A 14882-nucleotide genomic window follows, 5' to 3' on the forward strand; every position below is an offset into this window, starting at 1 on the left:
TCTCTCTCACACACACACACACACACACACACACACTTTAGAAGACATCTTGGGGGGGGTCACAGCGGGTAAAGGTGTAAGGAGAGAAACAACTCTACAAAGCTGTCATCTGTCTTACACACACACAAACAAGAAAATATTTTTTAAAATATTGGGGCTGAAAAGATGGCTCAGATGGTTAAGAGCACTGGTTTGAGCCGGACTGGTTTGAGCCAGACGGTGGTAGCGCACGCCTTTAATCCCAGCACTCAGGAGGCAGAGCCAGGCAGATCTCTGTGAGTTCGAGGCCAGCCTGGTCTACAGAGCGAGCTCCAGGGCAGGCACCAAAACTACACAGAGAAACTCTGTCTCAAAAAAAAATAAAATAAAATAAAATGCAAATTTAAAATAAAATAACCATGAGGAGGCAGCAGAATGTAAGCCCAGAGGACCAGGAGCAGTGCTGTGAGATGCTGTCTTCAGGACACGACAAGGCCTTTGTGCTCACGACCTCACTGCAGCTACAAGATCAGCCGGCGATCTAACCAGGCAGCAGGCAGTACTAATTAGGCTCGCTCCGTTGCAGGGTGGGGGCATGAAAGTGGGAGAAGAAGGGCTGGAGAGATGGCTCAGTGGTTAAGAGCACCGAGGTTCTTCCAGAGGACACAGTTAAATCTCAGCACTCACATGGCAGCTCACAACTGTCTGTATTCCAATTCCAGGGGATCTGACACCTTCATACAGGCATTCATGCAGATAAAACACCAATGAACATAAAATAAAAATAAAATAAAATAATATAAAAAATGGGGGAAGACCTGTTAGGTCATACATATATATATATATATATATAATTTATATAACTTTTTATAACCTTTTATTCACTCCTCTTCTCTCAAAGATCTTGAACACAGGACAGTTTATTTAGCAGTGACAGGCACGGAGTAAGCTGCTCTGAAGACACATTGAATGAATTCAGGTGATCCAGCCAGGGATCTTCCTGATTCCCTTTCTTTTGAGAAGCACACACCTCCTCCCCACCCCACCCCAACAGAGTTTCTCTGTGTAGCCCTGCCTGTCTCGAACTCACTCTATAGACCAGGCTGGCCTCAAACTCAGAGAGTCACCTGCCTCCGCCTCCTGAGTGCTGGGTTCAAAGGTATGTGCCACCATCACCTGGCCAGACTCTTTAGAGGAAACAGTCAGGAACACTAGCCAAAGCCAACAGAGAATGGCTGAGGAATATCATGAGAAAGATGAGCAAGAGCCAAGAAAGGCATTTGTATTCTTCTAGGAAGAAATACAAATGGCCCATAGATGATACATGAAGGATGCTCAGCTAGGATGGACACACCTGCAGTCCAGAGCAGCAGAGAGGTCAGGGCCAGCCTGGCTACACAGTGAGTCTCAAAGCAAGGGAGGGGCGTGCTGGAGAGATGGCTCAGAGGTTGAGAGCACTGGCTGCTCTTGCAGAGGATCTGGTTCAGTTCCCTGCACCCACATGGTGGCTCACCAATGTCTCTAACTCCACTTCTAGGGCATCAAATATCTTCTTCAGGCCAACAAAGGTACTGCAAGCATGTGGCACACAGTCTACATACACAGGCAGAACACCCATATACATAAAATAAAAATTTTAGAAAATGTTAAATCACAGAAAGGCCACAAAGTGGTTCACACCTGTGATTCTGTGACCCCATAGACTCACGTGTTTGAATGCTTGGCCCATAGGGAGTGGCACTGTTAGGAGGTGTGGCCATGTTGGAGTGGGCGTGGTCTTGGAGGAAGTATGTTTCTAGAGGTGGACTTTGAAGTCTCATATGCTCAAGCTACACTCAGTTCTCCTTCTGCTGCCTGTAGATCAAGATGTAGAACTCTCAGCTAACTCTCCAGCATCATGTCTGCCCGCAGGCCACCATGACAACTATGGACTAAACCTCCAAACTGTAAGCCACCCCAGTTACATGTTTTCCTTTGTAAGAGTTGCTGTGGTCATGATGTCTCTTCACAGCAATAAAACCCCAACTAAGACAGATCCCAACTCTTTAGAGACTAAAAAGAATTTGAAGCCAGCCTGGGCTACACAGTGAGTTCATGGGAGCCTCGGCTTTAAAAAAAAAAAAAAAAAAATCAGAGACACTAATTCACAAAACAAGGCTTTTCATTTATTTAAGTACATGAACACAGTAATTGCCAACTCCTACACACAGCAATTACTATGTGTGGGACCCTATTGGGCTGTATTCCAAGGACTTTGCATGTGCTAACTCATTTAATCCTAACAATATCTTCTAGTAGGCACCAATGTTCCAATTTTAAAAGCAGGTTCAGAAGTTAAGAGTCTCGTCATGCAACTAATCAGAGACAGAGCCAGGACTCAAACCTAAGACCTGTGGCTCCAGTCTGGGCTTCTAACCAAGATGTCACATAGCATTTGTTCTAAGTAAACACACAAGAAAAGCACTGAACACACACACACACACACACACACTGGCACGCACATGGGGGGGGATCAGAAGTTCAAGGTCATCCCAGCTACATACAAGTTTGAGGTTAGCCTGGACTATGAAACCCTGGAAAGGAAGGAAGAACAGGGAAGTGGAGCTGGGAAAGAAGGGACGTGGGGGAGGGGTGGGAAGGGCCTTCTGTTCAGTCTATTTCCGTGGTATTGGGTTACCGTGTGCTCGTGCCCATCTGTGTATGGTCGTGTAGGTGAGCGTGCCCATGGGTGTGCATACACAGGGACACCAAAGGTCAACCTCAGATGTCATTCCTCAGCTGCCATCTACATTGTTCTTGCTAGACCGAGTCTCTCCTTGGCCTGGAGCTCACAGACCAGGCTAGGCTGCTGACCAGTGAAGTGTAAGGGACTCTCCTGTCTCCACCTCCCAGCACTGGGATTTCAAGGACCATGCCACCATGCCTGGTTTGTATAGACATGTATTCTTGGGACAGAAGCCAGGTCCTCAGCTTGCCCAGCAAGTACTTCACTGACTGAGCCGGCTCCCCAGCCCCTTCAGTGATATTCTAAACTTTCCTATGGAAATGCTGCCCAACACTACTATAGCGAAGAGAAGAGAAGAAAGGTACTAAGGCTAGTCAGAAGTAGAGCATGTGAATCCCATCTGGCATCAACTCATTCTGCAAGCGCTCGCTCTCTGGACCCTGTTTACAGTCTGGAGAAAATGCGGGTGATCACACCCACCCTGCTCAGTCTGGGGCATAGTAGGAGGTGTGTAAGGACAGTGTGAAAGCACTCCGTGATCCATAATATCAAAAGTGTGGAAGCAGCACTCAGGGGAGGAGGGCATCTAATAGACTGTCAAAACAGCCCTGGAGAAAAAAGTCCGGGGCTCTCTCAGGATGCTACAAAGCCACAGACCTCACCGCACAACTCCAAAACAATGCCAAGGCCCGAAAACCTAGGGCTCCTCTCTGCTTGGTGGGAACAGCTGTCCTCTGGAACCACAGTCACCTCAGGGCTGTGCTCAGGCAGAAAAGACCTTTAGAAACACCCAGAAGTGTCAGGCAGGATAGGCCCTACAGGAGCCTCTGCAAGGCTAGAGGGGAAGTGGAGTCTTCTCTAGGGGAAGAAGAGCAGTACTAATCACAAAGTGAGCAGGCCTCTAACCTCATAAACACTCTCTGGAGAAGCCCAGCTACCTCCAATTACAACAGCCTCTGCGCCTTGTTCAAACAAACCTGGGCCATGACTCACTCCTCAAAGCAGGGAGGGGGTAAACACATAGCTAAGGGCTTAGCAGATCAAGAGGCTTAGAAAGAAGTGATAGGAGATAAATAGGGAGGCCCCAAGGAGATAAACAGGGGGCCCCAGGGGTTCTCACACCACAGGCTTACGGAGTGGGAAAAGATCCATGGGAACAGCCCGGTTCCCTAGAACCCACTCTCCAGGCTTCTAGGGAGCCACTAACAACAGTGGGGAGAGAGGTCCAGGGTAAAATGCCTGGGTCAAAGAGAGAAGGGAAGTGAATAGAAATGGTCTCTGAGCTTAACACCTCTAAGTCGCCTTCGCTCTGTACCCACCGCCTGCACGCATATGTAGTCTCACAAGCTGTTGCTGGAGCCACCGTCTTAGCCACTAGCCAGCCCTGTCTGTGGCTTGTCCAGCTTATGCCCACCTGGACACTGAGAATGCCACCTTCTCATAAAACGGGCTCCCGAGAGGCCCACGTGAGGGGAGCCCCATGAAGTCACAGAAGAGGACGGGATGGAATGGGATGGCTGGGTGCCCACTCTCTCTGAGGGAAGGCTCCCCGGTTCATTGGGTGTGTCGGCTTGCTGTGCCTGGTCCTCCAGGAGACAAAGACTCTCTCTCCCTTTCCTCCTCCTCACAGGTAAACCAACAAAACAGGAGAGGAGTTTACCTTTCATCTGACAGCCTACCCCTAGCATGGGCTGGACAAGCCCCACAACGGGACTCAGCCTGATTGGGGAAATAAAACAAGAAGACTTGGAGGGACACCCTAGATGGAGCACCCATTTCTTATCATCTGGAGCCTGGCAATGAGAGTGTGTACCCCGAGGCAGGGGGGCTCCCAAACCCCAGCTCTGAAGGAGAGCTACCTGCTGCTGACCTAGTCTCCCTCCAGGACACCTGCCTCAAGCCCAGCCGGACTCACTGTCATGAAAAGCCATAGTTTGTCAAACACATTAAATGCCCTATTGTGTAGCTCTTTGAAGTGTTTGAAGACCATCTATCTACATACATCTGTGTCTAACCTTAAAAACATACCTAACAGCCAGGCAGTGGTGGCACACGCCTTTAATCCCAGCATTCGGGAGGCATGGGTTGAAGCTGCTCTGGTCTTGGACACCTTGCCTTGCAATCTGGTTTTCCTGTTCTCATACTCTTCTTTCATTTATCTTCCCCACCCTACTCTACCCACCCCATATTCTCTTCTCTTCCTGCCTCTGCTGCCCAGGCTTAAATCTGGGCCAACAGTCTTGCTGGCACACATCCACTCCCCCAACTAAGCCTGCCCACCCCTAAGAAACAGGTGTTTCACAAGACTGCACCATGACCCAAAGAGGCACATGCCATAATTACCAACAGGCGGGGAAGCTCGTCCCACCCGAGCTGAGCACAGGTCCTGGAACCGAAACCATCCGGTACACACCTCCCTCCACCCCGGAGAAATATGGACAATGTTAGTGCCACATGCCTAATGATTAGGTAACCTTCCTCTCTCACCTCCTCCCCTCCCAAACCAGGCAAGAAAGCCAAGCTCTCCCCGAATTCCTGACAGGCTTGGAGACCTCACTGAAAAGTTAAAGCTGCCAATAAAAGGGGTAGGGGGGATGGTGTGAGGAGAAACTCACACTGGATGAGTCTGGGGCCGGGGCAGGGACTGGAAGAAATGGTCCCCAAACTTGAAAGAGTCCTCCACCCAAGAGTTTCTTCCCCACCCAAGTGTCACGGAGACAGGCCTTTCGTCATTTTAGGATTCATCCCACTGGAGTAAGCACCAATGACCACAGAGCACTCTTCTTTCGTGTGTACCTTAGGCTGGCTTCAAATTCACTATGTAGCCAAAGATGAGCTTCTAATCTGCCTGCTTCCACCTCCCCAGTGCTGGGCCATCATGCCAGGTTTATGTGGTACCGGGAACTGAACCCAGGGACTTCAAGCATGCTTCTTGAGCACGCTAACAACACAGCTAAGTCTCCTAGTCTCTCAATGCTCTTTGAAAATAAGACACTCGAACAATTCCATTCCCAGGGATTTTACTAACGAGTACAAAGGAAGTATAGTCCACATCAACTTATAAAACTTCATAGCAACCATATTTACAACAGCCAAAGAGGAGAAAAAACTCAAAGGTCCACCATTTATTTCAGGGTGAACACATCTATGATACTACAGTTAAATATGGAGTATCAGTCAGTTCTAAAAATGAACGAAGAACTGCCATGTTATATGTGTATGAGCCTTTAAAGCAGCATGCAACTTGAAAGACAGTAAGGAGGACCACAGACTGCATGGCTTCATTAACAGGAAATGTAAAAATGAAGAGGCAAATTCACATGCAAAGTAGACTAATAGCTGTCTGAGGCTGGGGAGTGAGTGACTGCCGGTAGATGAAGATTTCTTTATGAAGTGAGCAAAAGGCTCTAGAACTGGTTCAGTGATGACCATGTAACTCTGAATACACTAAAAAACACAGAATTATATACCTTCAACTGGTGAATCACATGGCATAATAGTTTTAATAAAGCTTATAAAAATGGTTAAAATGCATGGTAAGCTTATGGTAAATCACACCCCAATTTTTTTCTTTTCTTTTTTTCTTTTTTAGTTTTTGGTTTTTTCGAGACAGGGTTTCTCTGTGTAGCTTTGGAGCCTGTCCTGGAACTCACTCTGTAGCCCAGGCTGGCTTCGAACTCACAGAGATCCACCTGCCTCTGCCTCCCGAGTGCTGGGATTAAAGGCATGCGCCACCAACGTCCCGCATCCCAATTTTTAAAATCTTTGTTTGTTTCATGTACAAGTATTTTACCTACATGTATATCTGGGTATCACATGAGTACCCACAGAAGCCAGAAGAGGGTGTCAGATCCCCTAGAACTAGAGTTACAGATAGTCATGAGCTGCCATGTGGGTGCTGAGAATTGAACCCAGGTCCTCTGGAGGAACAGCCAGTGCTCTTAACTGCTGAGCCATCCCTTTAACTCCTTACAGCCCCCCCCCCTTTTTTTTTTTTTGGTTTTTCGAGACAGGGTTTCTCTGTGTAGTTTTGGTGCCTGTCCTGGATCTCACTCTGTAGACCAGGCTGGCCTCGAACTCACAGAGATCTGCCTGCCTCTGCCTCCCAAGTGCTGGGATTAAAGGCGTGCGCCGCCACCCAGCTAAGCTCAATTTTTAAGTAAAGAAAAAGTAGGCCTCACGCATTAAACTATTTCAGCTTCTGAAGTCTTACAGGAAGCATCTAATCCATAGTAAAGACAAAGGTTCATACTATAGCAGATAAAACAAATTCCAAATCTACCCAGTTTTGCCAAGACTAAAAAAAAAAAAAAAAGCCAGGTGTGGTAGTATACGCCGTTAACCCCAGCACTCGGGAGGTAGAGGCAGATGATCTCCGTGAGTTAAGGCTAACCTGGTCTACAGAGCAAATTCGAAGACAGCTAGGGCTACAGAGAAAGAGATCCTATCTCAAAACATGGAAAAAGAATTAAAAGAAGGAAGGAGGGAGAGAAGGAGAAAGGAAGGATTGGGGGAAAGTACAGTGTGTAAGAAAGGGTAACACAGAGATAAAAAAAAGAATAGCCCAGAGAACGCAGAGTACACCAGCTCCCTTGGCCAGGAGAAATGGAAAGAAGTGGAAAGGGCCGTTAATCCTCAATATCGCTGTGAAAGCCCAGCCCTGTTGACCTGCACAAGTCACTCAGCTCTCCATCCTGGGTTTAACCACAGCCCCGTTACTCTTGCCACTCACTCTATGCTGGCAGAGAGACCTGACTATCAAGGAAAGGGGAAAGGAACAAGTAAGAAGAAGCAAATGTGGTGGCGCACACCTTTAATCCCAGCACTCGGGAAGCAGAGGCAGGTGGATCTTTGTGAGTTCGAGGCCAGTCTGGTCTACAGAGTGAGTTCCAGGACAGCCAGGGCTACACAGAGAAACCCTGTCTCAAAAAACAAAAACAGGGCTGGAGAGATGGCTCAGAGGTTAAGAGCACTGGCTGCTTTTCCAGAGGTCCTGAGTTCAATTCCCAGCAGCCACATGGTGGTTCACAACCATCTGTAATGAGATCAGGTGCCCTCTTCTGGTGTGCAGGCATACATGCAAACAGAACACTGCATACATAATAAATAAAAGCCTTAAAAAATAACAAACAAGATAAAAGGAAGAAGAAGAAGCAAATGCAAATATGAAAAGGAGCAAAACTTGACCAAAGTCAGGCCAGGAGTAGTGGCACATGCACTTTAGAGCCTGAGGAAGGAGGACCACAGCAAATCTGAGGCCATCCTGGGCTACCTTAGTTCTAGGCCAGCCTGGGTACAGTATGAGACCCTGCCTCAAAAAAGGGGTGAACTGGAGGAAATGGAGGTGGTTCAGTGGGTAAAGTTTCTGCTACAGAAGCATGATGATAACCAGAGTACAGCTCTCCAGAGACTGAGAAAGAAATCCTGATGTCAACATTTGGCCTCTATATACATGCACTCACATACACAGAATCCTATTTCCTCCACCCCTAGGCTTGGGTGCCCAGATGCAGTTAAAACAATCCAGTCCATACCAGGAGCAAACAGAAAATATTAGCTAATATCCGAATGCTTACCACGTGCCAAGCACTGTGTTTAATAGTTCATACGTATTATCTTAATCTCATAATGATCTTATGAGAAGGCATGACTGTTGTCTCTTCTTACACAGGAGAAAACTGAGAATGAAGAAATTAATTACCAAAGTACTCTGGCAAAGCACTTAGTCAGACTTACAAACTTATGCGCCTTTTTAAAAACTTCTTAATTATTTATTTACTTTGAGGCAAGTTCTCACGTATCCTAGGCTGGCCTTGAACTCCCTAGGTACCAAGGATGACCTTGTACTTCTGATCTTCCTGACTAATCTTCTGGGAGCTGGGATTATACGCAGGTGCCGCTACACCCGGTGTGTACAGTGCTGGTGATCCAATCCAGGGGCTTGGGCACGACAGGCATGCAGTCTAGCAGCCTCAGAGCTCATGCTCTTAACCACAACGCTATTAACAGAAATCACAGGTTAACTAAAAATTGTGATTACACTGCAATCACAAGAAACAGGTGTCTAAAAAATCAGAATATTAACCTCCTTATAATTACAAGTCAATATATTTAAAACTGATTAAAAAAACAAACAAAACAGGAGGCACAGCTCTGTGGTAGAGCACTTGCTTCGCATTCATGAGGCCCCTTGTTCAATTCTCTGTACCTCCAGTGTTTTCCTGGTGGGGAATGGGGGTGAGCTGGGCTAGGGGTGTGGCTCAATTAGAAGAAAGCTTGCCTGGCATGCCCAAAGTCCTGGTTTTGACCCCCAGCACCACATAAATCACGCACGTTGTCAAATGATTGTAACCTTGGCATTCAGGAGGTGAAGGCAGGAAGGGAGACCCAGAGTTTAAGAACATCATCACTGGGTTTGAGGACAGCCTGAAGACAAGAAACTCTGAGGAAAACGGGAGGGGGGAAGAGGAGGAAAAGAAGCTAACTAAATGGCTTAGCAAAAAGGTCTGATGTGTGGGTCTGACATGTCTCCTGACTTCCACACATGTACCATGGCGTATTCCCACTCATGCCCCCAAACAAATAAATAAATGTAATTTTTAAGAGAAAAAAACATTACTAGAAACATTTTATTTAGAAACAGAGGTTCACATCAGACAAAACAGATAAGAACTGAAAGTGGCCACTTCCATGTTGCAGAACTCAAAGTAGAGAACAATTACAGTCTTTCAAAAACTATTGGATATTAGTTTTGTTTTTTAAGTCATGCACAAGAGCAGGATGTGGCAGCACATGTTAAAATCCTAGCACCTGGGAGGTGGAGACAGGGAGACCAGGAGTTTAATGTTAGCTTAGGGTACATGAGACCTTGCCTCAAAATGCCAAAAAACAAAAATAAATTATGTATAGGTATTCTTTAATTTTTATTTACTTATTTATTTTATATGTATGCATGTTCCTACATGTATGTATGTACACTGCACACGCCTGGTGCTCATGAAGTTTAGAAAAAGGCACCTGATCTCCTGGAAGGTAGCTGGGTCACTTTGTGCTGTTTACCATAAACAAAGGAAGGTAACAGAAATGCTGAATGCGTCTGAGATTCATTTGTACTTTCTATGCCAATATAATTTACCAAAGTCACTTTCAAACAAACATTTTTGATATTAAAATACATTTAAACCAGAAACAATGGTCTGCCATCTTTGATCCCTTCAAATTCACATATAACTGGCACAATGTTTTTGTCCAAAAGACTATCCTTGGCAACACTCCAGGGATGTTAGCTTTTTTTTTTTTTTTTTTAAATGCTGTTTCTCAGCCAGGCAGTGGTGGTGCATGCCTTTAATCCCAGCACTCGGGAGGCAGAGGCAGGCGGATCTCTGTGAGTTCGAGGCCAGCCTGGGCTACCAAGTGAGTTCCAGGAAAGGCGCAAAGCTACACAGAGAAACCCTGTCTCGAAAAACCAAAAAAAAAAAAAAAAAGATAAATGCTGTTTTTCCTCCACTATGCTTTTTTCGTTTTGAGACAAGGTCTTGCAAGCTATGTAGTCAAGGCTGGCCTGGCATTCACTATGAAGCAGGCTGGCCTCAAATTCCCAGAGCTCTGGCTGCTTCGGTCTTCCAAGTCCTAGGATTAAAGGCATTCGCTATTACGCCCATCCTTTCCACTATGTTTTTGTTTATTTGTTTGCTTAGTAACAGGAATAGCGTAGTGGCATTTGCTCCGCCCATGACCTTGGGCTATACGTCCCAAAGGAGGTGGTGCTTCCTGCCACTGTAAGTGACCTCATAAGGAGAGGGAGAAGGGTCACATGTTCCTTCTCCCTGCTCCTGCCTATGAGGTGGATTTGTAACCCATGCTGGGCACCACTGATTATAATCAAGCCACGTGGGTCTATTAAATGGGTAACAGAATTTATTAAGATATAGATTGAGGAAATACACTCACGATTACAGAACGGAGTAGACAGCTGAAGTCATCCTCTGACCTGAATGGGAGCGAATCTACCTCGCAGGCAGGAGCAGGGAGAAGGGGCATGTGACCCTTCTCCAACTCCTTTTAAGAGGTCACTACAACTGCAGGAAGCACCTGCCTCCTTTGGGCCCTATAGCCCAAGGTCCTGGGTGGAGCAAATACCACTACAGAATAGAGACGGCTTACTAAGGAAGAGAAAGGCACTCCCCAAAAACAAAGGTAGGGCACAGTGAGGGGGACGGAAGGAAACTCAGAGGCCTTCTACCCACTATGTTGATTTCAGACCCACTAGTGGCTACAGTCTGCAGTTCTGAAAGACTCTGCCTTTACAGATGTCCAACAATAAAACAAACAACACAGTGTATTAGCTGTACTCCCACATCCAAGTGTGAAGCACTGAAAGACACGGGGTCCCAGGATTCTGACTCCACCTGTCTACACTCTCAAATTCTGGGGGAGGCATGAAGCCCCAGGTTCAGTCCGCCATACTTTCCTGGTGGGGGTCGGGGTTTTGTTGGAGACATAGCTCAATTTTCTGAATGCTTGCCTGGCATGGCCAAAGTCCTGGGTTCAACCCCCCTCCCCAGCACCACATAAACCAGGCATCGTTGATTCATTTATTTACTCACACCTTTTGCATCCTCACTGAGCAACGTCCAATGGCATGAGTACATGACGGGCCACCAGGGACTGTTCAGAGCCATAAATTCTATCAGGAGATTGGCTCAGCGGAGAGGAATCCAGGACAAAGCCTGTCTCCTGACTGATGGACTGTTCACCATCTGTCCTTCCTCCTCAAGAACCCAGGAATGTCTCCAAGAGCAAACCCAGGCAAAGGGTATTTCAGTCTCAGCTTTAGAGCAAAGTAAGTCTCAAGTCTGGCCTGTCTCCTCTCTGATAGAAAGCTTTCTGTTTAGCTCTAAATGTACTTATACCCGAGAGCAAATCCCTCGCTGTTTCCCATCTCTGCTTTCTGTCCCACTGAAAAACCAATAAAAGTATCGAGGGAGAGCAGCAGGTCCTTCTCTGGGCTGCCCGTGCTGTGGTTTTAGACGTCTTTCTCCTATATGACCGTCTTTTTTCTACATCAAGCAAAAAGAAGGCCACGACCCCTCACTCATCCGTTCCACATTCTTTCCCTGACTCGACCGTTTCAAAACAGCAAGTGCATGGAGAACTTGAAGCTGGTTGGCTATTGGTTTGGTCTTCTTTTTTTCCATTCGGTCAGCCTCTCTCACCTGAGGCGGGGGAAAGGCTGGGGTTCGGGCGGTGTCGAGACTTGTACTGTGGCAGAAACATTCACACTTCTAGTCAGAAATGTCAAGGGGACAGGGAACAGGCTTCAGTGATCAGCTGTACTCTCAACTTCAATGAGTACCTACTCCACAACTATTCTTTGAAGAAGAGCCATAATCCAGCTGCGGCTGGGTTAGCTTTGCCTCAGGGACATGCTGAGACAGGCAGAAGCAAAGGAATCAGATGGGGGCGGGGGGGGGGGAGGTCACAAACCCCCAACACCTCGGCTGGCTCTCATTTCACTCTCCCACAATAGCCTGGAAATAAATTAATTAGCAGAGATCTACGGTGTATTTGGATCCCCCCAGCAACGCCTAGAAACATTCAGCATCGAATTACCGGCCTTTCCCTCTGGAGAGAGAAAAATCATGCGGTCAGCTGAGGGTGCTGGAGTGGGGAGGGCACGGAGGAACAGGGAAAACTGGCTTGCACTGGAGAACGCTCTCTCTCTCTCCCTAACCTTCTCCAGGTTGGTTCCCGTCTCCGTCCACGTCCCAAGACATCCCCCTTCATCCCCCTCCCGGGGCTTGGCAACTGGACACGGAAGCAAAACCCAGGAAGCTACCGGTTGGCCGAAAGAGGGAGGGGGATCAGAAAAGCAAGACGAAAAAAGGAGAAATCCAAAAGAGGTGACCGTCGAGTGGAAAGCTCTATCCATCCCTCTTAGCGAAAGGTAGAATCTCCGACCAGTTCCTGAGTTGTCTAAAATCTACCGCCCCTCCCACGCTCTCGCCTCTCGGTTCCCAGCCCTAGGATTCCACCCTCTGCCCCCTTTTCTAGTTAAAGGATCACCCGAAGCACCATAAAAGTCTTTGAAGGGCTTCTGAGGCCATCAGGACACGCGGAAAAGCCTAAAACCCGCCTGGACCCGCACCATGTCCGAAACGGCGCAGGGCTCCGGTTCCTTGAGGGTCTCCCGCGGCCCAAACCAGCTGCCCACGAGACGCCTGAGTGACGCGCCCTGTCCCCGGGCCGGGGCTGCAGTGTCCTCGCCAAGGACAGGTTACTACTCCCCAGCCCGGGAGCCGCCAGGTTTGGTCCCGCGCCTCCCACGCCACCGTCCGCCGCAAGGCAAAGGAAGAAGAAAGCGCACGGGGCGACTAGGGGGCTGACCGCACCAAGCCGGGCGTCAGGTGATGTCGGCTGGCTCAACGTGAGGCACGGGAGCGGCCGGACTGGAAAGCCACGGGGCCGAGGCGGGAAGGCGGGGTGAGCGTGACGACCTACCGCGGTCTGGCCCTCCGGGTGCACGTCCACCAAGGTACACCAGTTCGGCGTCCCGTTCATCTTTCCGCGGAGGTCGCACGGGCGTCCTCCACTCCGAGGTGCCGCGGCTACTGGGCGGGCGCGCGCCGAACCGCCCCCTGGTATAGGCGCGTCGGGGGCGGGGCTGAAGATGGGCCACGCCCAACGCGGTATTTGTCAATGGGTTGAGCGGAAGAGGGAGGTGGGCGGTGCCCAAGAGGCTTCAGGACACGCCTACCAGCGCTATCGCAGATTTACCTAAAGGTAGGAGCTTGGGGGTGAAGGTTGGGTGGCCCCTGAAGAGTTTTATTTAGGATCCGACGTGGTAGTGTCTGTGGTGGTATCTCAGCATTCCTCATTAGTCTTGTCTTTCAGTTCTCCAGGATCGGTGCAGGGAAAGAATCTGTCTGGTCCTCTGTAAAAAGTCAGTTGGGGCCAGCACATGCTTCTGTGGTCTCTCCTCTCCCTTAAACGTAAACCAGCCTGTAGGGTTTTTAGAATTGAGTAAATCTTTCCTCTGTGGTAAAAAGGCAGGGACCAAGGGCCAGCTCACTAAGACTAGTCTAAGCCAGTCTGGCAGGTGCTTTTCCCTGGCAAGCCGCCCAGACCAAGTCAAAGCTAGCTAAGCTCTGGGTGGGGCTTCTTTTGCAGAAGCTACCCTTATATGGTGGGGAGAGGCGGGACACATTGCCTTAAAAGGAATTTACGCCATAGAGAAAAGATGACTCTCCACTGCACCAATGGCATTTGCTTAAGCCTAGGCTGGGATCTTGGGCGCTGAACTCTGGTAGGTGGCTATCCCACTGACGGGATATCCACTGAACCACAGGCAGTGTTTGTAAGGGCTGACCAGCCTGAGAAGGCGGTACTACTACAGCGAGCAATTCGTTTTGGAGTTGGACTGAGTCACTTGCCAGTTTAGAAATAGATGCAAAGCTCTATACCTGGAAGATAAAAGCTGGGGATATCAATAACCCAGGAGAGAAGAAAAACCTAGTTCTAGTCTCTTCTATCCCTCAAGACCGCACTTGTGGTGGTTTGGTGAGAAAGTCCCCCCCATCGGCTGCCACTTGAACACTTGGCTCCCAGTTGGAAGCAGTTTGGGAGTTTGCGTCTCGCTGGAAGTTTTTATCAATGGGGCAGGCTTTGACAGTTCAAAGATTCCCACCATTCCCAGCTTGCTCTCTGCTTTCCTGCTTGTGGTGTGAGACGTCAGCTTTTAACTTTCTGCCTGCCTGCGCCTCCCCACCTTCTGGAACTGTAAGTCCAAATAAACACTTCTTTTCTAGGTTGCCTTGGTCGTAGTGATTTATCACAGCAACAGAAACATAACTAATGCAGCATTCCTTGCTATTCCCAGAGGTTGCTAGGAAAGAATGGTTCTACTGTAAGTAGTCCATGTTTCCTAGATCCTGGTCAATTAGGAGACCTCTAAAAATGAGCTAAAGCCTCACTTTATTTAATAATAAGGGCTGCTTAGCAGGTAAAGGTGCCTGCTACCAAGCCTGACAACTTGAGTTCAATCCCCAGCACCCATATTGTGGAAAGCAAGGACTCTCAGATTTGTTCTCTGACCTCTGCAAGTGTAGCATTCATACATACACACACACACACAAAATGTTAAAAACAAAACAAAACAACAACTTTAGAGTAGGCCCTC

The 14882-nt window shown here is 48.2% G+C and overlaps 1 protein-coding gene across 2 annotated transcripts in view; it reads right to left on the minus strand.

Annotated features, from left to right (window-relative positions):
* Positions 1 to 13349, minus strand: part of Tuft1 (tuftelin 1) — a 43175-nt gene extending 29826 nt beyond the window's left edge. Inside the window, exon 1 of one of the 2 annotated variants that reach the window (XM_006994796.4) lies at positions 13205 to 13349. In XM_006994796.4, the coding sequence (XP_006994858.1) occupies positions 13205 to 13264 (60 nt within the window). In that variant the 5' untranslated portion in view covers positions 13265 to 13349. The remainder of the gene's footprint in view (positions 1 to 13204) is intronic. The other variant, XM_006994795.4, reaches the window with a different exon arrangement.
* Between the last annotated feature and the right edge of the window lie 1533 nt (positions 13350 to 14882).

The sequence above is a fragment of the Peromyscus maniculatus genome, chromosome 6 (assembly GCF_049852395.1).
Source record: "Peromyscus maniculatus bairdii isolate BWxNUB_F1_BW_parent chromosome 6, HU_Pman_BW_mat_3.1, whole genome shotgun sequence".
Classification (NCBI taxonomy): Eukaryota; Metazoa; Chordata; class Mammalia; order Rodentia; family Cricetidae; genus Peromyscus; species Peromyscus maniculatus.